A 19,364-nucleotide genomic window follows, 5' to 3' on the forward strand; every position below is an offset into this window, starting at 1 on the left:
AAAATAAATAGCAGAGCACCCTGACTAGATGCAGGTGCACCAGAATGCATTCAAATGATGCATGCCCAGAACAGCAACTCACATAGGGGCAAGCTCAAGCTAATAGATCTTACTCCTATGTACATGAATGCCTTGTCTCTTAGAAGTTCAAGAAACACAGCACTAGAATTTTAGGAGCCTCTCTCCTCCCCTTCACAGAGCCATTCCTTTCGGGGGAGAGCTACTGTAGTTTCTGGCTCTGCAAATAGTTGTGAGATCATAGTACACTCTTTGCCAAAGTGTGTGATAAATCTGTGGCTGTATTACAACATACTCTCTTCTGCTAACCAGCAGACTTCTGAGCATCCAAAAACACTCAGGAAATGAAGTCTAGTGAGAAAAAACTATCTACATTGCCTTCTGTCTGTGTCAGCCTGATGAATAATGACCACTAATATAAGTTTCCATCCAACAAAATAAAAATTCCTTGAACTGCTAATAAGCTGGAGAAAAAAACAGGCCATTGATTCATTGGCTACCGGTGTCATAACAACTCAAAACGAAGAGCTCTGCTACCATTTGGGCAAAGATGTTGGCGTTGCCCCTAGCAACAACCTGGGCCTTCACACAGTCTTGTTTGCTGTAGCCATGTGGAATTTATTTCTAGGAAACTTCATAGGTCACATACAGTTCAGGGCAGCTAACATTGATAGCCTGGACCCTTACTCACAGTTGAAGAGAAATATGAGCACTTTGCTGACCATTGTGGAATTTTGCAAGTACCTTGCTGAGATGAAAAAGATTCCTATTTCCTGTATGGAGACCTAACTTCACTTTAGCCTTTGGTCCAATTTTATTGCTGAACAAACAAGACGTAAAGTCAGCAGGCATAGAGATGTAGAGCTTCTTTCACCTACATTGGCTGTTCTGGACATTCATCTGACCTCTAAGGCCCCATCTGAACTATACATTCAAAACAGTATGGAGAGCCAGTGTGGTGTAGTGGTTAAGAGCGGTAGTCTCCTAATCTGGGGAACCGGGTTCGCGTCTCCGCTCCTCCACATGCAGCTGCTGGGTGACCTTGGGCCAGTCACACTTCTTTGAAGTCTCTCAGCCCCACTCACCTCACAGTGTTTGTTGTGGGGGAGGAAGGGAAGGGAGAATGTTAGCCGCTTTGAGACTCCTTAAAGGGAGTGAAAGGCAGGATATCAAATCCAAACTCTTCTTCTTCTTCTAGTATCATACCACTTTAAACAATCATTGCTTCCTGCAAAGAATCCTGGGAAGTGTTAAAGGCTCTGAGAATTGTTAGGAGACCCTATTCTGCAAACTACAGTTCCCGAAAGTCTTTGGAGACTGTTTAAAGTTGTATGAGATTACTTGTGGTTCAGTAATTTCCTCAGTACGTATTATATGCAAATGTGTGTAGTACGTATTATATGCAAATGCCTATTATATGCAAATGTGTGTAGTACGTATTATATGCAAATGCGTGGCCTCTCTTTATTTCCACAAACAGGAAACAAACATGCATTTAAAACTCCACAGGTAGCCTCTGACTGGGGTGCAATTTGCAGCAGTAACAGGTAGTGAAAATATTAAGCTGCCCCTCATCTCTGCTTGCCACCGCAAATCACCCATATTGTTTTTCCTCAGGAGGGAGGGAGGGAGGTCACCAGTGTTCAGTTGCACAATGTGGAGTCAGGCCAAGACACCCTGACATCTGCTCTGGTTCCTTTGTACCTGCCAATTTCTATTCTTCCAACTTTTTTTTTTTTTAAGCTTATGCCAGTTGACTCCTTAGCATGCAGGCCATTTTCAGTTTCAAGTAACGCATACTCATTTAAATTATCTTAGCGATTTCCAGTCCCTACATCTCCAGAGTGAGGAGATCTATTTGACAAGCTCCTAGTCCTCAGAGTTGCAGAGAAACTTTAAAACAAGTACAGAGTTTATAGGTATACTGAAAGTTTAGGGTTGCTTCTCATGAGTTTGATTCTTGTTCTACAACATATTTTCCCATGTGGTGGAAAACATAATATATAAAGTACCTCATACTGCAACCCATGAAGCTGCCCTATAAAACCATGAGAAGTCACAGTAGGGATTCTATAGTTCAACAAGTAAGGGCTACTTCCACCAGCACTCTCACTTCCTAGTCTTTAGTCCATCTCCCTTCCCCCACATAGTCTTCCTCTGCTTTGAAGACTAAGCCCTCCAAGACTAGCAGGGTATGGGGGGTGGGGAGAGAACTACCATTTAAAAACACTAATTGGTTCACATTCAAACTGTAATCTGGAATAAATTCTGGAGAGATACAGCAGCAGAATATACATGTATCTTCTTTTTTTTTTTACTGGTCTAAGGATTTAGTTTGTAATCCTGTCCCCCACTTACCTAGAAGTAGGTCCCACTGAATTCAATGCAATGTAATTCTGAGCAGACCTGGCCAAACGTTTCAGACTTCATATGCCTATTTCCCCCATCAGCTTTTGCTGCCAATGCTTTCCCTATTTCCCTACACCAGGCAACTTTGATCTTTCCAGAGCAGTTAACCACACAACAGATATAACAAAACGAACAACCCAGGCTCGCTTTCTCTGTATGCAGCAAGAGAGCCCAGGTGATGGATGCAAAGCCCCTGAAGAAACATTTCCCCCTCTGCTCACCTGTGTTCGATGTCTTCCTCATGCTGCTCTTGTCCCAGCTGTTACATAGGAAGCCAGCAAAGTTTCTTCAAGCTACTCCGGCAAATAATCCCCAGGGTGATCTGCGTCTGCTTTATAATCCTTTTGTTCCAGCAGGCAGGGCTCAGCAGGGAAAGTGTACTCCTCCTACGTGTTACATGCATATACAGACACAGTTGCAGCTGAGGAGGGAGTCCACAGCACTCCCATTAATTAGAACACACCTTTTCTAATCTGATGTGCAGTCATGGGGTTGTTCCAACTAGGCTAAAGCTGAAGGAGGCGGCTAGCGGAAGAGCTCAGCTGCTGCCGCAGCACTTTAACCTTTTCCCCTCTGTGAGCAAATCAGGCTTGGTGCAAGTCCCTGCCCACTCCAGGCCTCGGAGATTCCCTTCAGGTTTAACCTTTGTGCTCTGGGGGAGGTATTCTGACACCCCACCCACTAGGTCCCACACCCACCCACTGGCTTTTTCTCTGTGTGTGCCTTGCTCCCTGCTCCTCCCCGTAGCTTAGGTCAGAGTTAGGTCTAGAGGCAAGCAGGCACTAGTTCAAAGGACCTCAGGGCCTGTCTGGCTGTTTACGGTAAACACAAAGCTCCTCTTTCCCCTCTGAAAGGAGAGACTTGCACAAGGCTGCTGGTTACGTAAGAACGTTGGTTCAAATCCTGTAGTGTAGACTTAGGAGACTACGTGTCTGTGTGCAGCCAGTCATTGTTTGGAGGGAACTGGGCATGCCAGGCAGCTACTTTAGGCATTGTACACACTATACCCTGAAGGCACCTTTGAAGTACTGTTCTTTCTCTCCAAGAACTCTGGCCACTGTAGTTTACCTGGCCACAGAATTATATTTACTAGCAACATTTAACAAGCGACCAAACCCAGAATTCTTTGAGGGGGGAAATGTCTTTTGATTGTGCTTTAAAGGTATAGCATGTCCACAACCTAAGTTTCCACATAACACCACTAATATTTTATTTAAAGGAGGCTTCGGTACCTGAGCACCTTGTATGACATCTGATCTTTTGCAGATTTTGTGTGTGTGTTTGGGGGCGGTGAGGGCAGGGAAGACACCTGCAGTAAATTGCAAGTAATTGGGAATCAGGAAAACGAGTGAAGAGATGGGAAAACATTAAAAGTAAGGAAAGGGTCTGAAACATTATGGGTCCTGTTTTTTAAAAGATGAAAAAAGGAGTCGTTGCCTGGGCTAAAAAGGGCGAGCTGTTCTTGCAGCATTCACAAGAGATACCAGCTTGCTGATTTTCATTTAAAAAATAAATATCAGCCTACTGGGAGGGTTTTTCTACTTACGCATTCATGCATGCCAATTTCTGGCTGCTAGAATTATATGGTAAAACCAGGATTAGAAAAAAGGGCTGCACTATTTTATTTTATTTTACTTTTATACAGGCTTGCCTCAGGGATGCCTCAGGGATTTTGCGGGTTCAGTTCCAGACCACGGCAGTAAAAAACAAATATTACAATAAAGCCAGTCACACACATTTTAGACTTAAAGGAAAAAATCAATTGAAAAGGGATGTGCATATCATTCATATTCATCTTCATAATAAAAATAACTTGAATGTGGGCAGGCAATTTACTCAGGAGGAGCATCCACCCCACATCCCTATGCAGGAAAAGAGGTGGATCCCTTGCATCGACTTTAGACCAGAAGAACAGGAATCTATGTAGAGGACAACCACTATTAAGAAGGTACAACTGTCTCACCCTGGAAGACACAGCCCACAAAACCTTCTGTATCTTTAGTAGACCTGTAAAATTTCAGCACATGGACCATGTCATTCAGGGATAAGAAAAGCTGCTCCTCCTGTAATTCTCTCTTCTGCCCAACTAAGAAAAACACACAAGCTCTGTCCTCATGAGAAGATGCACGGAATCAATTGGTGCAGCAGAATCCCAGCACAGTAAGGTAAAGGTAAAGAACCCCTGGACAGTCAAACGTGATTATGGGGTGTGGTGCTCATCTTGCTTCATGCTGAGGGAGCCAGCGTTTGACCACAGACAGCTTTCCGGGTCGTGGCCAGCATGACTATACTGCTTCTGGTGCAACGGAACACCGTAACGGAAACCAGAGCGCACAGAAACGCTGTTTACCTTCCCATCATGGCAGTACCTATTTCTCTACTTGCACTGGTGTGCTTTCGAACTGCTAGGTTGGCAGGAGCTGGGACAGAGCAACAGGAGCTCACCCCATCACAGGGATTCGAACTGCCGACTTTCCGATCAGTTTAGACCACAGCTCCACCTGTTCACTTTGCAGCACAGTACAGCAAAGGTGACCAGTTACCTGCTACTAAAGGACTAGAAACATCTTCTGAGGTCAGCTGTTGGCAGATAAAGCCACCAGTGGCTACTAGCTACAATGGTTATTGTCCTCCCTCCACTGAATACCATTTTCTGGGAAAGACAAGTGGGGAGAGAGCACAAATGTGCTCAGGTTTACCACAGACACTTGGTTGGTGACCGTGAAAACAGAATGCTGGATGAGGTGGGGCCCTTTTGGCCCAATCCACCAGAGCTGTTCTTAAGTTCAGTGCCCCTTACAGAGAAGGTTTTAATTTTCCCATTCTGAGTAATTTAAGTTACAGATTTATTTATTTTTAAGGTGGTGCCATTTAGAACAGTATAAAATCCAGTCTGAATTTTCTACATGACTGCTCACTGGGTGAAGAATCAGGCTTCCCTCTCATACACCTCAAATAACATCCCAAGGGTTTGTCCCCCTTTCACTTTAAAAACTGGGACTCTTTCTAATTGCAATGGATTAGTTCTTATTACTGCTAATCTAGGCCAGAGACCTGACACACTTTCCCCCTTCCTGGGGCTGAAGCAAAAAAATGCAATAGTTTAGGAATAGAAAAAAATATCAGAGGCCACATGACAAAGATCGTTTTCTTTAGGCTGCCTGGATGGCCGAATTGTCAAGAGGCTCAGCACTTTTGCCTAAGAGGACAGGTTAATGTTTAATATAATACAGATCCCACCAGCTTCAGATAGGCAAGTCATTTTAGAACTTGTTTTCACCTGGCTGTTTCATAAGATGAGAGACAAAATTCACACATTTTATTAAAAAAGCTTTTTTTGTGAGGGGTGGTGTTCAAAGCAATGGCAGTAGGCAAGGTGTAGCATGGGGGGCGCAGAGGGGTGGGGACCCCAGGTGCAAAATTCTGATAGAGCCACTACCATGTGCCCCCATGACAGGCTCCCTCAATGTGGTTGAGCTTCTGCCACCTTCTGGAGCTGCAAGAAGGCAAGCCGGGCCCAGGCCAGGCCTTTGGAGCTGGGGCGGCACATTCCTACACCCAAACTCTGGAGTAGCTTTGCAATAGTCTTTTTTTCTTTCTTTTAACAAGGCAAAGCGTGAATGTTTAAACAGAGGAAAGGGGCCAGTGGCCCTTCCAACATGGAGCGTATGGCTGACATACAATTTACAGGACTGAAGAACATCACCACTGAAGAACATGCTGTGACTTCTCTTTAAATATTATATATTCAAACTCAAGTGTGTTTTTGTGGGGGGTGGGGGGTGTATTTTTGCATAGTGTGTTGTGATTACAAATCACAAGGCTCATCCTCCTGGTGTTTGTTTGCTTATTACAACTATTTAATAAACCACTCTTCAGCTTGAGGGTTCCCTGAACAGCATTTCACCATTGAAAAACAATGGCAGTTAGATTTGAATACATTAAGCACATGCTCTTCAATATGAAACTGCTGGGGAAATCCGCCCCCCCCCCCGAGTTTTGGACTGTAGAATCATGAAGACGTGGATGACACACAACTCTTGTCTCTCATTTCCCAGGGATACTGCTGTGGTCCTGAACACCTGATTTGGAGGTGGTTCTGGGATGGATGAGGTTGAACCAATTTAGGCTGAATCTAGGTTAGACAGAGGTACAAAGGAACATGGAGAACTGCCTTATACTGAGTCAGAACATGGGTCCATCTAGCACAGTATTGGCAATGGCTCTCTAGGGTTTCAGGTGGGGAGTGTCTTCTGGGCCTATCTGGAGATAACAGGGACTGAAACTGGAACCTTCTGCACCACACGGTCTACCAATGATCTACGAACCTTCCCTAAGGAGCCATAGATTACCTCCTTCTTATCTTGATTGAGTTTCAGAATGAATCAAGATTCAGTACTTTACCTACTCTGCACTGTTGGGGGGTGGGGAAGACTGCAACTCTCCCAATTCTACCAGAATTTATACCATAACATCCAAATGCTGCCCCTAACATTCAGATTTAATCCCGTGTCTGCCCCAACCTGTTTGTACTCTTCCAGGTTCTACTCCATCTTGCCAGGTTCAGGTTCTGCCTAGGCTCCTCTTTTCTGGCTCTTGCCTTCTGACATTCAAAATAAACATTTTGTTTTCCGGTGAACGTACTCTTATGTGTGTGACAGACCCCTATAATCCTAGCAAGTGTTAAAAGCCAGGTTAGCTTCCTGATGAGGTAATCACCTGGGTGATGGGCCATTAAGAGAACAATGGAAAGGAGGCTGTTTTTCAGATGAAGAATGGGTGGGACCCCTTCTCCAGCTTTTAGAATGGAGCAGTTTGCTGTGATGTGACCTAGAAGCTGGATGCAAAAGCTGCAGTCTGGAAAGGCAGAGAGAGCCATGGCTGATTTCTGCTTGAATTCAAGGCTATGGCTTTGGAAGAAACAAGACCCTTTGGGGTTTTTAATGCTGTGAAACCCTCCATCATAGGCTCAGGTCGTATATATGTGTAAATAAACCATATTTCATAAAGACACCACAGTCCCTGCTGTGCCTCATTTCCAAAGGAAACATAAAGTGCCTGGAATCTCACACCGTTCAGAGATGGGATGGCATGCAACACTGCCAACAAATACAAAACAAAAGAAATCATACAAAGCACAGACCCCACAAAGACTTTCAATCTGGTTCAGCCTAAGGTGTCTTTCTGTAAATGTTCCTGGATCACCGGCAGGCAAAAGCCATGTTGCTCCCAGGCATTTTGAAATCAAAAGGTGCATTGTAACGCTTAACAAATTGGCCTATTGTGCAGCTCAAACGAAGTAAGTCACATTATCTCTTGATTTCTTCATGAACTACAAGAGCCAAATATTTAGCTTTCTCCCTGCTTTCCCCTCACATTTGTGCCTGCTTGCTGTGATACATGCAGGACTTTCAGAAAGGACTCAGCAGAATTGTCATGTGTTCCACCAAAGAGCAGAGTTAGGAATCTTCCAGAGATACTCCAAGGGGAAGAACTGGATGTCCTCGCCCCTCATTAAAGAGAGGCCGGAGAAGAAGAATAAAGGGCAGATGAATGGGGAGGATAAGCAGGGGCAAAAGAGCAACAGGTCAGCACTTCAGGGCCATTAGCTGCCAAGCAACTTTCATCATATGTGGGAAATGGCTTTGCTGATGGATGTGAAGATGGAAAACAGAGTGATGGGGCTGTAAATCATCCACATCCCTCTCTCCAGTGCTGTGTTTGTTTTACTTCTGGGCCTGCCAGCTCCATTCCAGCACACACAATACCTTTTTCTTCCATGGTTACATGGCTGGAGGGTGCTTAGAAAGTTTTCCACCCAGCTTATTTCCTTGTCAGGCTCACTTTGGCAGATGAGCAGGATGAAAGGAGGGCTGCCAAAGCAAACAGTAGGTGGTGCTGTGCCATCCAGCCCACTGGCAGAGAGGAAGAGTTAAAAACACCTAGAATATCATGTGGAAGAGGATGCAGATAGGATAAAGAAGTTGCAAAGGCAGGAGATGCCAGCTGCAGTACTCCAAAGCAGGCTTCACCTCTAAATGGCTTGGACTGCCACTCCCAGGGGATGATGAGACATCTGTGGGACACCAGGTTGGCAAAGCCTTCTCTATGGGGCCTCTCCCAACCACAGCTGGTGGGCAATCCCATCTGAAGCCTTGGGAATGGATGGATGGGCAACAGACTTGCCCTGTGTATTTTGGTAAAGCCAGAAGGCATGTTGTGGACCTGAGTCAGCAGAAAGGGGCCTCAGCTAATTTAATCAGCCTCACAGTATTTCTTAGCGAGCCAGTGAAGCTCAAACACAGATGGCTCTATTAGAGAGTTCAAATTAATTTTGTATCCTGGGGTATTTTGCCACAAAGCCTTTGAGCAGATGCCAGCCATGCTGATTTGCTACCAACCTTTGCAAGTAAGCAGCTCTCCAACTCGAATGATGATGATGACACAGATGCAACTTCAAGCCAGCTCTGTGCGGCTGGTTGTACGTTTGAGTATGTTTTGCCTTGGCATTCAAGAGCCAGAACTCATTCTTCTATGGAGTCAGTCCTAAAATTGGGGTGTGGGGTGGTTGTGTGTGTTTTCAGTCTTTTAAAAATGATTTTCTGATCAGATTTGCAAGCTGGATCTTTTAGCACCTCAGCTTGAAAAAGGGCACTGCATTGTCCACAGGTTCTGGCAAACTGCAGGGGACTGGGAGGAGGACTGATCAGTCCATGCAATGTATTACATGCACTGGCAAATGCAGTATGGATGCAATGAGGGCAGTGGCGGAGCTTCATGCTCCGACACCAGGGGGCGGAGAGCAGGCGGGGGCATAGCTGGCATGCGTCCCGGGGGTGTGGCGTGCCTCCCACAGGGGCATGACACATGTCCTCGGGGCATGGCACCCAGCGCAGGTGGAGGGGGCAGCTGCAATGGCACCCCACTAGGATCGCACTGCTGGGGGTGGTGTGCTCCCCCTGTACTCCTCTTCCTCCTCCAGTGAATGAGGGAAGGTCAGCAAGTAGCATGCTCTGTCCCAGCCTTTGCTAATTTGGTGCCTAACAGATATCTTGCACTACAACCCCCGTGAGCCCCAGCCAGCATGACCAATGGTCAGGGATTTTAGGATTTGTGGTTCAAAACATCTGGGTGACACCAGGAGACAGCTATAGCCACTCTAGGGGTTGCTATAACCTTGCATGGAGACACATCAGTGTGTATTTTTCAGCGTCATCAGTTTTTCAGGAAAATCAGAACAAAGTACGTATTATTAAAGGCTGAAGGGATTAGGCAGAGGAAGCAGCAAACATAATGTGGACTATTCTTTTCTTGCAGAAGGTTCCCTCCTAGGGCTTGTAATCCAAAGCATTTGGAGGGCACCAGGCTGCCCCAAATCTTTCCAGCAGTATATGACGGCTTGTGTCTCAGGCCAGTCAAGGAGATGGCACCTTTAATTTTCTGCCTACACACCCAACAGTTCCAAATGGAGGAGATTTCTCTCCCTGCCAGCCAACCACCTCCAAAGAACCAGGGAAGTCCTCTGTCTGCTTTTTTCAAGTTTTGTTGTGGGTGCACTCTGCTGCATGGAGACAGTGTTGCTCTGACAGATGTGTGCATGGATGGCTCCTGATGGGAAAATAGCCTCAGAACTTGGACGCATTTCAGGAGGAGCTCATGGAACCGCCTTCCCGCTAGCAGCTGCAGAAACGGACTGGCGTGGAATTTCCTTCCCATTGCCAACTGCCACTCATTCCTTTGATCTGAGGGAGAACAAACTGCCGTCCTCTCAGAAAACCACAAGGTGTGCGTGTGTTTTTTTATTATTAAAAAAGATTGCATGCCCTTTGGAATCTACCTGGGTTTCGTTGACTCACTGAGGCCCAGGAAGGGAATGAGATTTACCTGAGCTGGCAAGTGCCTTATGCATATAGGTTGGTGCACATGAACACACACAACAGGCAAGTGGGGGGGGGAATTGGTCAGGGGACTGGAAAAGTGGCCCCTAGAAAATGGATGTTCTGTTCACTGTTGCCTTGCTTCAAGAGGCAGGTTGGGGCCAGAAGGTTCTGAATCCATTGCCCATAGCAATAAGTGGACATCACCACGGCCTTAAATCTGTGGTCTTCAAATCCTGGTTTTGAATAAGGTAGTTTCCAGCTGACCTGTATCTATCTCTGGTCAGCTGCAGTCCCCCACCCACCACCCCACTTCAAAAGATAGGCTGAGGTGATGAGAGTGTTCTGAAACAGCCTTCCTCAATCTGGTGTTTCTCCAGATCAGCCCAAGACCATCAGCCTAAGCCAGCATAGGAAATGGTCAGGGATGCTTCAGCTGTGATTCCTGCATTGCAGGAGCTTGGACTAGTTGACCCTTTGGGTTCCTTCCAACTTACAGTTCTATGATTCTATGGCAGCTGTAGTTAGGGCTGGACTTAGAGCTCATTGACAGTTCTGCTTTTCCCCAGGAAAACTCAATGTTTACTGCTGAACTGGAGCAAATTTCAATTGGGTTTTCACTGGATTGACGTTTGCTCTGATTTAGTCCTAAATGTTTTCTAGGGGACAGTGGTATGGATCATCCCATAGGGTTTTGTGGGGTTTTTGTGGGTGTTGTTACTCAACTGCTGTGACTGATTCCCATGGTTTAGCCTTTGCGATCATGCATATCAAGTGCAAGTCACCTGTTGTTTGGACTTTCAAGTCTTCTGAGAGATTTTCTAATAGGTGAAACTTGGGGTCTCAAATTTCAGAGATGCCCTGTGTGATGCCACCTCTCACCTTCCATTCTACATCATAGCTGCACCATCCCTTGTGGTGTCCCCAAGGCTCTGTGCCCAGTGCAACCAAACCGGTTGCACTTCCCAAAATCTGCCTCTGCTCTAAGTTATCTGGATATAGATCACCTAAGATTACTTTTGGTTCTGTATAGCACATAGCAGCTTGTGGGTCTAAACATTAAATTGGATGGGGAAAATCCTTCAGCCTGTGGGCTACATTCCCTTCTGGGATGTCTTTGGGGGAGGGAGAGGGTAACATGCCAGTGTTGGGTGGGGAAAGAGGCAAAAGTTGCTGAAGCAATGAATGTGAATTTTACCTTTGTACACAGGCTAGTCTCCACACACACCTCTCTCTGTCCTCCATTCAGACAAACAAGAGGCATCACTACAGTTCAAGGGCACATTCTATCCTGACAAAAAGACTAAAGGGGCTTGTGAAACAGAGATGGTGATAGGGGTATGGACTGTGACCTGTAGAGAGAGTCCCTAGAGCCAGACAGAGAGTCCTACAAGTTCCTCACACCCACATTAAATAGAAGTAGCATTATTCTGCCATGCAAATCCGATTTTGCTTTCCACTTCCTTTTTCCATCCACCTCCCTCCCATTTCTTTGTTCGGTCTTTAACTCCCAGCATCGTTAGCTCTTATTTATTTTAATATATATATTTTTTATTTTATATTGTCAGGCCAAGACTCCCCAAGTTGGCGAACAAAAACCAGTGTTTGAAAACCACAGCAAAATGCTGCGTAAAATAAACAGCCCAAACCACTTAATTAAACTGCAAACATAACAGTAAATGAAAGCCAGTGGAATAAGGAGTGCTAAAATGTCAAGGGGAAGGAAGACGCAGAATTACAGCTGAAATTGTTTGATGATTTAAGGTGAAATTGAGAAAGATAATAAGTTTAAATTTAATTGGCAAAAAGGGTTGCTGAAAAACTGTAAAATAAGGATGCAAAAAGGGTGAGGTATGGGGAAGTCCGAGAAAGGAGGTTTATGAAAATGAGGTTAAGAAACTACATTTGTATGTTTGTTTGTATTTGTTGATGTTTGCATGTTGTTGTTGACTTGTTTTAAAATTGGAAAACTAATAAAAAAAATTTTTAAAAAAAGAAAGCCAGTGGAATAAAACGTAACAGAATAATACTTAAAGGAAAAAAATAAAAATAAATAAGCAGTTCGTCATCATTCAGCAAAAGAGCCTGAAGCAAAACCAACCAACCAACCAACCAACCAACCAACCAACCAACCAACACCCTCTTGAATTTAGGATACCAACAACAACAAAGCTCTATGAAATGAAACCACCTTGGCCCAGCATCAGAAGCTAAACTAAGAGGGAGAGCAAGGAAAATTTTCCCCAGGAGAGCAATGGAGGTTGGTATTCATTGAAAAAGAAAAGAAAAGGTTGATTTGTGCCTGACTGCACCAGATGGTATTTTTGCCTGTTTAGCATTGAAACTAAGTTGGTTAGAATGTGATGCTGATAACACCAAGGTCACAGGTTTGATCCCTATATAGGACAGCTGCGGAGTCATTCATTGCAAGGGGTTGGAATAGATGTTCCATAGGGTTCCTTCCAACTCTACAAATCTATGATTTCTATGAAACCTCCTTTTGGGAGCCCAACTGAGGTCTAAAGGTGAGCAACGAAAGTTTTGCAAACTACATTGGGCCCTGGCCTCTTTTTTAAAAAAGAAGCAGTGGACTCATAAATATCTAGTCTCAGCCACACTCGAAGTTTGCTTTGGCAAGCAGGCTATGCCCAAAGATTGGCAGCTACAAATCATTGCTCTTGCTCCCCAAGATCCAGTTGCAGTGAAATCTGGGCACACGCATGTGCCTTGCCGAGAGGGTGTAGCAGACAAATGGAGCCTAATTAGAGAGTGATTTGTATATTGCAGAGTAGGAAGCAGACAGTTTAATGAAGGGGGTCTGGAATGCTTGCCTAAGGTGAACAAGCAGTTACAGGGCCGGGAGGTTGATACACAGAGTTAATAGCACGGCTGCCCTCCTCTCCCCATTTAACCCTTCTTTCTGAAGCTCATTCTGCAAATCTATCAGCGCTGGATGTATGGGGTTATGAACTGATCATTGCAGCACACAGAATGCATGTCTGTTTTTAAACGGCCTGCCCCAAGACATTTTTCTGTTCCATTATCACTGTGGGTGTGTCCACACTTAACTGTGAAGTAAATCCACATGGTGCACTTAATACATGATGGTCCCATCCTTCTTAAAATAATGAAGAGCCCTGCGTTGAGTGAGTGTCCATCATCACAGCCAGGCTCAGATAACTCATGATGTGGGAGGGAGGGATGCTATTCATAAGGAAAGCTCAAGCCACCTGAGAAACCTGCTTTGTTATCAAACATTATTTAGGAATAACCACAGAAGCTACAAATAAGAGTTATTCTGCTTTCACTACATTTAGTCGATAATTATATATCTGAGTCTGTCCAATAATACATGTTCACTCAGTAATAAACCCTATCAGTGAGGCTTACTATAAGTGTGTATAGGGCTGCGATCTAAGTGAATCTGCAGATATGTTTCACTTTAGTAGCTGTTTATGTCAAATCTGTTCTTTCACTGTATCAGCTAGTTTTAGACGATGGCTTGGTTCATATGGTAAGTCAAACTATGATGTCCTGGGACTGAGCTTGCAGCCACTCCTTTTTGCTCCCATGCTGTGTTGAGCTAAGCCAAAGTTTGACTCAGTGTGGCATCCACATCTGGGATCAGCTACAGACTTTGGCTACAGCTTGTGGATAGGGCAGAGAGAGCTTAACCATGAGCCACTAGGGAAGCCAGCATGTGTACTAGGTTCTAAAAGAGAGCCCTCCACACCTTCACTCTTGAAAGGCTAGCAGTGCAATCCTTCATGTCTCCCCAGAAGTAAGCCCCACTGAGTTCAATCGGATTGCAGCATGAAGCTTCTTCACTTCAAAACCTCAGATCCTGAGGGGCAAGAGAAACCCTCATAAAACACACACTATTTGGAAGAGCTTCTGTAGCCCGGATAGTTCCTCAAGTTCTAAGGTTCCCAGCCAGACAATGCAAATCTGATGGTCAAATCCATGCCAGATGTGCCTTGTGCCATTTGGATAAGTAAATGGTTTGGTTCAGAAGGTGGTTTGGTAAAGAAAGCATGCTTGTTCCATGGTCCTTGAGGATCAGGGAAATACAAGCAAAGCAACACCATTGATTGATTGATTGATTGATTGATTGATTAGTTAGTGCCATTTATATCCTGCTCTTCTTCTCCAAGGAGTGCCCAGTAGCTGGTTCAGTATCATGGAGAGTGTCCTATCTGGATATGTGAATATCACCTACATGGATATAGTTTCCTGCCTTAATAATAATAATTTTATTATTTTTACCCCACCCATCAGACTGGATTTCCCCAGCCACTCTGGACGGCTTACAGTACATATAAAAACATAGCAATGCAAGATGACTTGGACGAGCTATTTCCCTCCCAGGGCCTTTATCCCTGTATGGTTCTCATGTGTAACAGCAAGGTATTGGGGCGGGGGGACAGAGGGGATACCTCTCCAAACTTCATGAGCCCTCCTCTAACTTTTGGCACTTCTCAACCATGCCATGGTTAGGGTTTCTTTCCAAGAATTTAGAATTCTCAAGATAACACAGATCAAAGGAAGAATCCGGGGGGCAAAGAACAAAGAGGGCAAAGAGACATGCAATCTTAGCCTCACAGGGAGGATGCAGGCAGTGCCAGGCTTGCCATGTTGATGGATATGTCAGGGAGGTACTGACTGGCAATTCACCTGCAAGAACAAGGGGCGATAGCCTGGAATTTAATAAAACCTCTGGACTCGGCATAAATCACCTCCCACCAGAGGCATGATTTAAGGGATGTTTAGACAGCCCTGACTTGTCTTTAATCACAGTGGGAGAGGCAGGTGTACTAAGATTTAATGGGCAGGGGGGAATGTGATCCTGCCTTCTCTTTGCATTCCTGAAGCCTTCTTGGCATCACATTGCAGGTGACACATGTAGAAGGCCAATGAGTACTTATAGGGATGCACTGAGCAGACAACATACAGCTTGCAGGCTACACCAACATCCCTGTCACTTGAGTGGAGCCCATGTTATTGTTAGAAGAGTTTTAAAAAACCACAACAGCTTGTGACATGAATGTAGGAATCTGCCTTATGTTGAGTCAGGGTTTGAGGCATGGTTCAGCCACGTTGACTGAACTTGGGACCTTCTCATGCACAGCAGATGTTCTGCCACTGAACTACAGACCCTTCCCCTGCTCAATCTGCTTATGAGCTGCCCAGAGGCTTCTGCTTGCCCAGGATCCTGTTTCAGACTGATCCAGGGAGGCTCTTCCCATGTTTAGGTTCTTATCATCCATGCTATAGTTTGTTTTAAATGTTTGTGGTGTTGTTGTGTTTTGAACTGTTCCCTATGTAAATTGCCTTGAGACAGTGGTTTCAAAGCTGATAAATTAATTGTAATACTACTACTAAATAATTATATAGCATCCTTGAAGCAGCTGGCAATAGCCCTTCATTTGCTCTTTTGAGCAGAGGGCAAGTTATTGTTGGAATGTTTAAATGCATACATCTTGTGATTTATAGCATCCTCTGAAGAAGGGAATTATTACTACATGGTCATTAAGTGTATAATAACTGTAATGAGAATTATGGTCATATGGAGAAACTTGGGGTGGCATTCTTATAGGACAGTGTGGTGCATGAGTCAGCCTTTAACTAACACTGCAGGTGAAGAAAAGGAACACTTTAGGGCTGTACAGTAATAGGAATTTGTTGGATGGATCCAGAGCATATTGTTGATGCTGGAGGAATCAGAGCAAGCAGCAAAACAGCTGCAACTGTGCAAGTAATGTGTGGTCTCCTGAAAAGCAAAATGTCCTAGAGCCTCGAGTGAAACACCTGTAAAAGGAATGGGAACAAAGCAGCGTATTCACATGCAGCTAGGCATCTCATGTCATAAGGCTCCAACTATTCTTCAATTTGAAGTCAATTTGTAAAAAAAAAAAAAAAAAAAGGAAATTCAATAAACATTATATTGGGGGTGGGGGGGGGGAGAGAGAGAAAAGGGACTCCCACTATGTCTCTGTACCATGGACAGGCCCTCTTCTCTGCTGCTTGTCCTTAATAAATCTCTGTCCCTATTTTTTTCTTTCTTTTGGGTTATTTGGTAGATTCCTTTAAAAAATGCTACAATGCACATAGGTGAGTATGCTAGAGAGTAGTATTTTCTTTTCTCACTCTACCCCAAGAACTGTTATCCAGATGGTAAAACTGCTGAATGTACAGCCAGATCCAGTGTGAGATTAAAACATTGTATTAAACCCTGTCTTATTTTTGTACAAGCTACACATGTTCATGATCACTTTACTGGAGGGCATGTTTCAGAAGCTAGTGCAGAGGACAGACCAAATGAAGTAAATGAATTCCAGCAAAAGGGGGAGAGTGGGTTGAGAGAGTGGCTCTCCAGGGTTGCACACAGGGATCTCTTCCAACCAGTGGCGTAGCGTGGGGGGTGCAGGGGGGGGCCGGCCGCACCGGGCGCAACATCTGGGGGTTAGGGGTAGGGGTAGGGGTAGGGGGCGCAAATCCAGGGTTAGGGGGTGCAAATTACTTGCCTTGCCCCGGGTGCTGACAACCCACGCTACGCCACTGCTTCCAACCCTACCTGGGAGATCTTCTTCCTCTTCCTCTTAGCCAAAGGCCTTCCCCATCCTTCAGCGAAGGATACAGTCTCAGGGTCTGTGAAGGAAACAACCTGCAAGTTTGACTCGAGAGAGCTGGACTTTATAAGCTTTTGGAGAGCTGTTGCGTTTTTAAAGCTGTGCACAACATATATAATGGCACTTAAAAGTTTCAAAATACCAAGGAGCCTCCACTGACATTCTTTTGAAAATGAAACCAAACCCAGGTAAGAACTGTGCTTCCAGAACTTCCAACCACCAAGAAAAGTGGGTTAAGCATGACACTATAAATACACAAGTGTGCACCTATTTTCATCTGAAAAATGGTGGAGGGTAGGTATGATCTCCCCCACCACATCCCACACATTAATTTTGTAGCAGGTCCTGAGCAAAGATATAAAAATGTAGTGTAGCTCTTAGAAAATGAGCAAATCTAGTTGAAACAATCCTGAGGATGGGGTCATTTTTACCTAGATACAAGTAAAGCTAATTTTACAAGAAAAGGATCGATCTCTCTCTCCTCTCCAACTTACAATTACATTAGGATGAAAATTCCTAGGGAAACATTGCCCTCTCGTGTCCAGCATTAAGTTTGCAACACATTTGTTTCATACCGTATGTTACAATGGGAATTTTCATTTGCAAGCACTACAAAGACAATCAATACAGTTCACAAGCTAGTGCACAATGCCACAAGCCCAGAAACTATTACCGGAACCTTGGGGATTTTTTTGCCCATTATAAAAGAAAACTGACTTGAGACTAATTTAGGAGATCCCATTGTGAAAAACTATTTATAATGAATTTTCAATAGTCAAACATTAATGTTAATATGACTGCACTCTAGTGGGCAAATGCTATTTTGCTTTTCCTAAAGGAACAAATTTCTTAACCATTATGAAGCCATGCCTGAGTCTAAACTTTTATATCTCATTCCTAAGCTAGAAGCCTCATTGGATAAAGCTACCCAGTTCCTACCTTCATTTTATCTGCTTGCCTCCTGCACAGCTGAAGGGATGCTCCCTTACTTCTTTTCTGGCAGGGCACATGTGCCTTTAACAGCTGCATGGCAGACAGAAATTCAACAGGTGAAACTTTTCCCACCACTCAATGGTGCTGGGGAATAAGAATACTGGGGGAATGGCCATCAAACCCAACAACAAGCATTATGAGTATCCTTCCTGAGTTGCCTTTCTTTCTATGCATATGAATGTGTTGCAGACCCCAACACTTCCACAGACCTGGAGTGTGTAAACATGAGGTAAAACATGTGTAAACATGAGGTAAAACAGGTAAGTTTTACCTCAGGATTCACATGACAGTCCTCAGGGAGAGTCTACCTCTCAGTTGCCACCCATAGAAACCTATTCTCCAGTTCTGAGGGAAAGGTAGGGTGACCTTAATGAAAACCATGCCTGACTTCCCCAACTTTAGCCAAATCCTGTTTTTCAAAAACAGTAGATAGTGGTGTCATCCCAAAAGGGGGGTCAGGCCTGCCCCACTGCAGTTCAGGCTAACTGCAAGGCACACAACACTGTAGGCCGGATTCTGTCACCTTAGGACATTATTTCCCAAAATTCTTACACTGAGGGTCCACTTGGCTCTTTCTTCTGACGGGATTTTCTTTGAGATTACATAATAACCACAAGAGGAACCCTCCCCATGTCTTTCTGTGTTCAGTTTACCTCCTTTACAGGCTGGTAATCCCACTCTGTGTCTGCGTTGGGAGCAATAAAATGATCTAACCACATCATCATCCTTTCATTTGCAAGCAGAATTTCCACAAGAAAGAATTATTCACCCTTAACAGATGTTGGCTGGAATGAGACAATTCCAGGGCAGCTAATCATGCAGAGAAGCAGCAGGCAGCCTCTTTTCTCAAGACCTGCTTTGAAGCCACTGAACTATTTTATCCCTTATTCAATTTGTTTTTCACGGCACAGTAGCAGTCCTCCTGCAGCCCATGGCTTGGGGATCATGGCCATGGCAGACAAAGGGGTTAAATCTCCTTTCTCTGAAAATAAGCACTGTGGGCTCTATTATAGAAGGAATAAATGAGAGGGATGATGCCTGAGCTGGATAAAATATGAAGCAATAACCTGCTGCTCCGGTCGGTTAAGCAGCGTCTGGGAAGCTGAGGGGACTAAATGCAGATGGCATTTACTGGCCATTTCCTTGAGCTGCCCAAATATTAGAGCTATTAGACAAAACTGACACACAGAAATTCCAAGTTCAACCCCCTTTTTTAAGCTGTGGCAGAGTTAAGGAAGAGATGCTATCTAATTTAAGGAAACACCATTCTCCTGGTTTTACTCCCCCCCCCCTCCTCAACACTGGGGAGGGGACTTTTCCCAGGTACAAGACAGGAGTGAGAGCCAGCTATACTTGGAGGGGCTCCAATGCTTTTTTCTTGACTCGCTATAGAACAATTTATGAAATACAGCCTATATCTGATTATGTCCACCCAGGC

At 44.6% G+C, this 19,364-nt stretch overlaps 1 protein-coding gene across 1 annotated transcript in view; it reads right to left on the reverse strand.

The window, feature by feature from the left end:
* Window positions 1-2,886, reverse strand: part of SEPTIN9 (septin 9) — a 216,523-nt gene extending 213,637 nt beyond the window's left edge. Inside the window, exon 1 of the mRNA XM_079966064.1 lies at window positions 2,649-2,886. Coding sequence (XP_079822190.1) covers window positions 2,649-2,670 — 22 coding nt within the window. The 5' untranslated portion in view covers window positions 2,671-2,886. The remainder of the gene's footprint in view (window positions 1-2,648) is intronic.
* Between the last annotated feature and the right edge of the window lie 16,478 nt (window positions 2,887-19,364).

The sequence above is a fragment of the Podarcis cretensis genome (assembly GCF_951804945.1).
Source record: "Podarcis cretensis genome assembly, chromosome: 2".
NCBI lineage: Eukaryota > Metazoa > Chordata > Lepidosauria > Squamata > Lacertidae > Podarcis > Podarcis cretensis.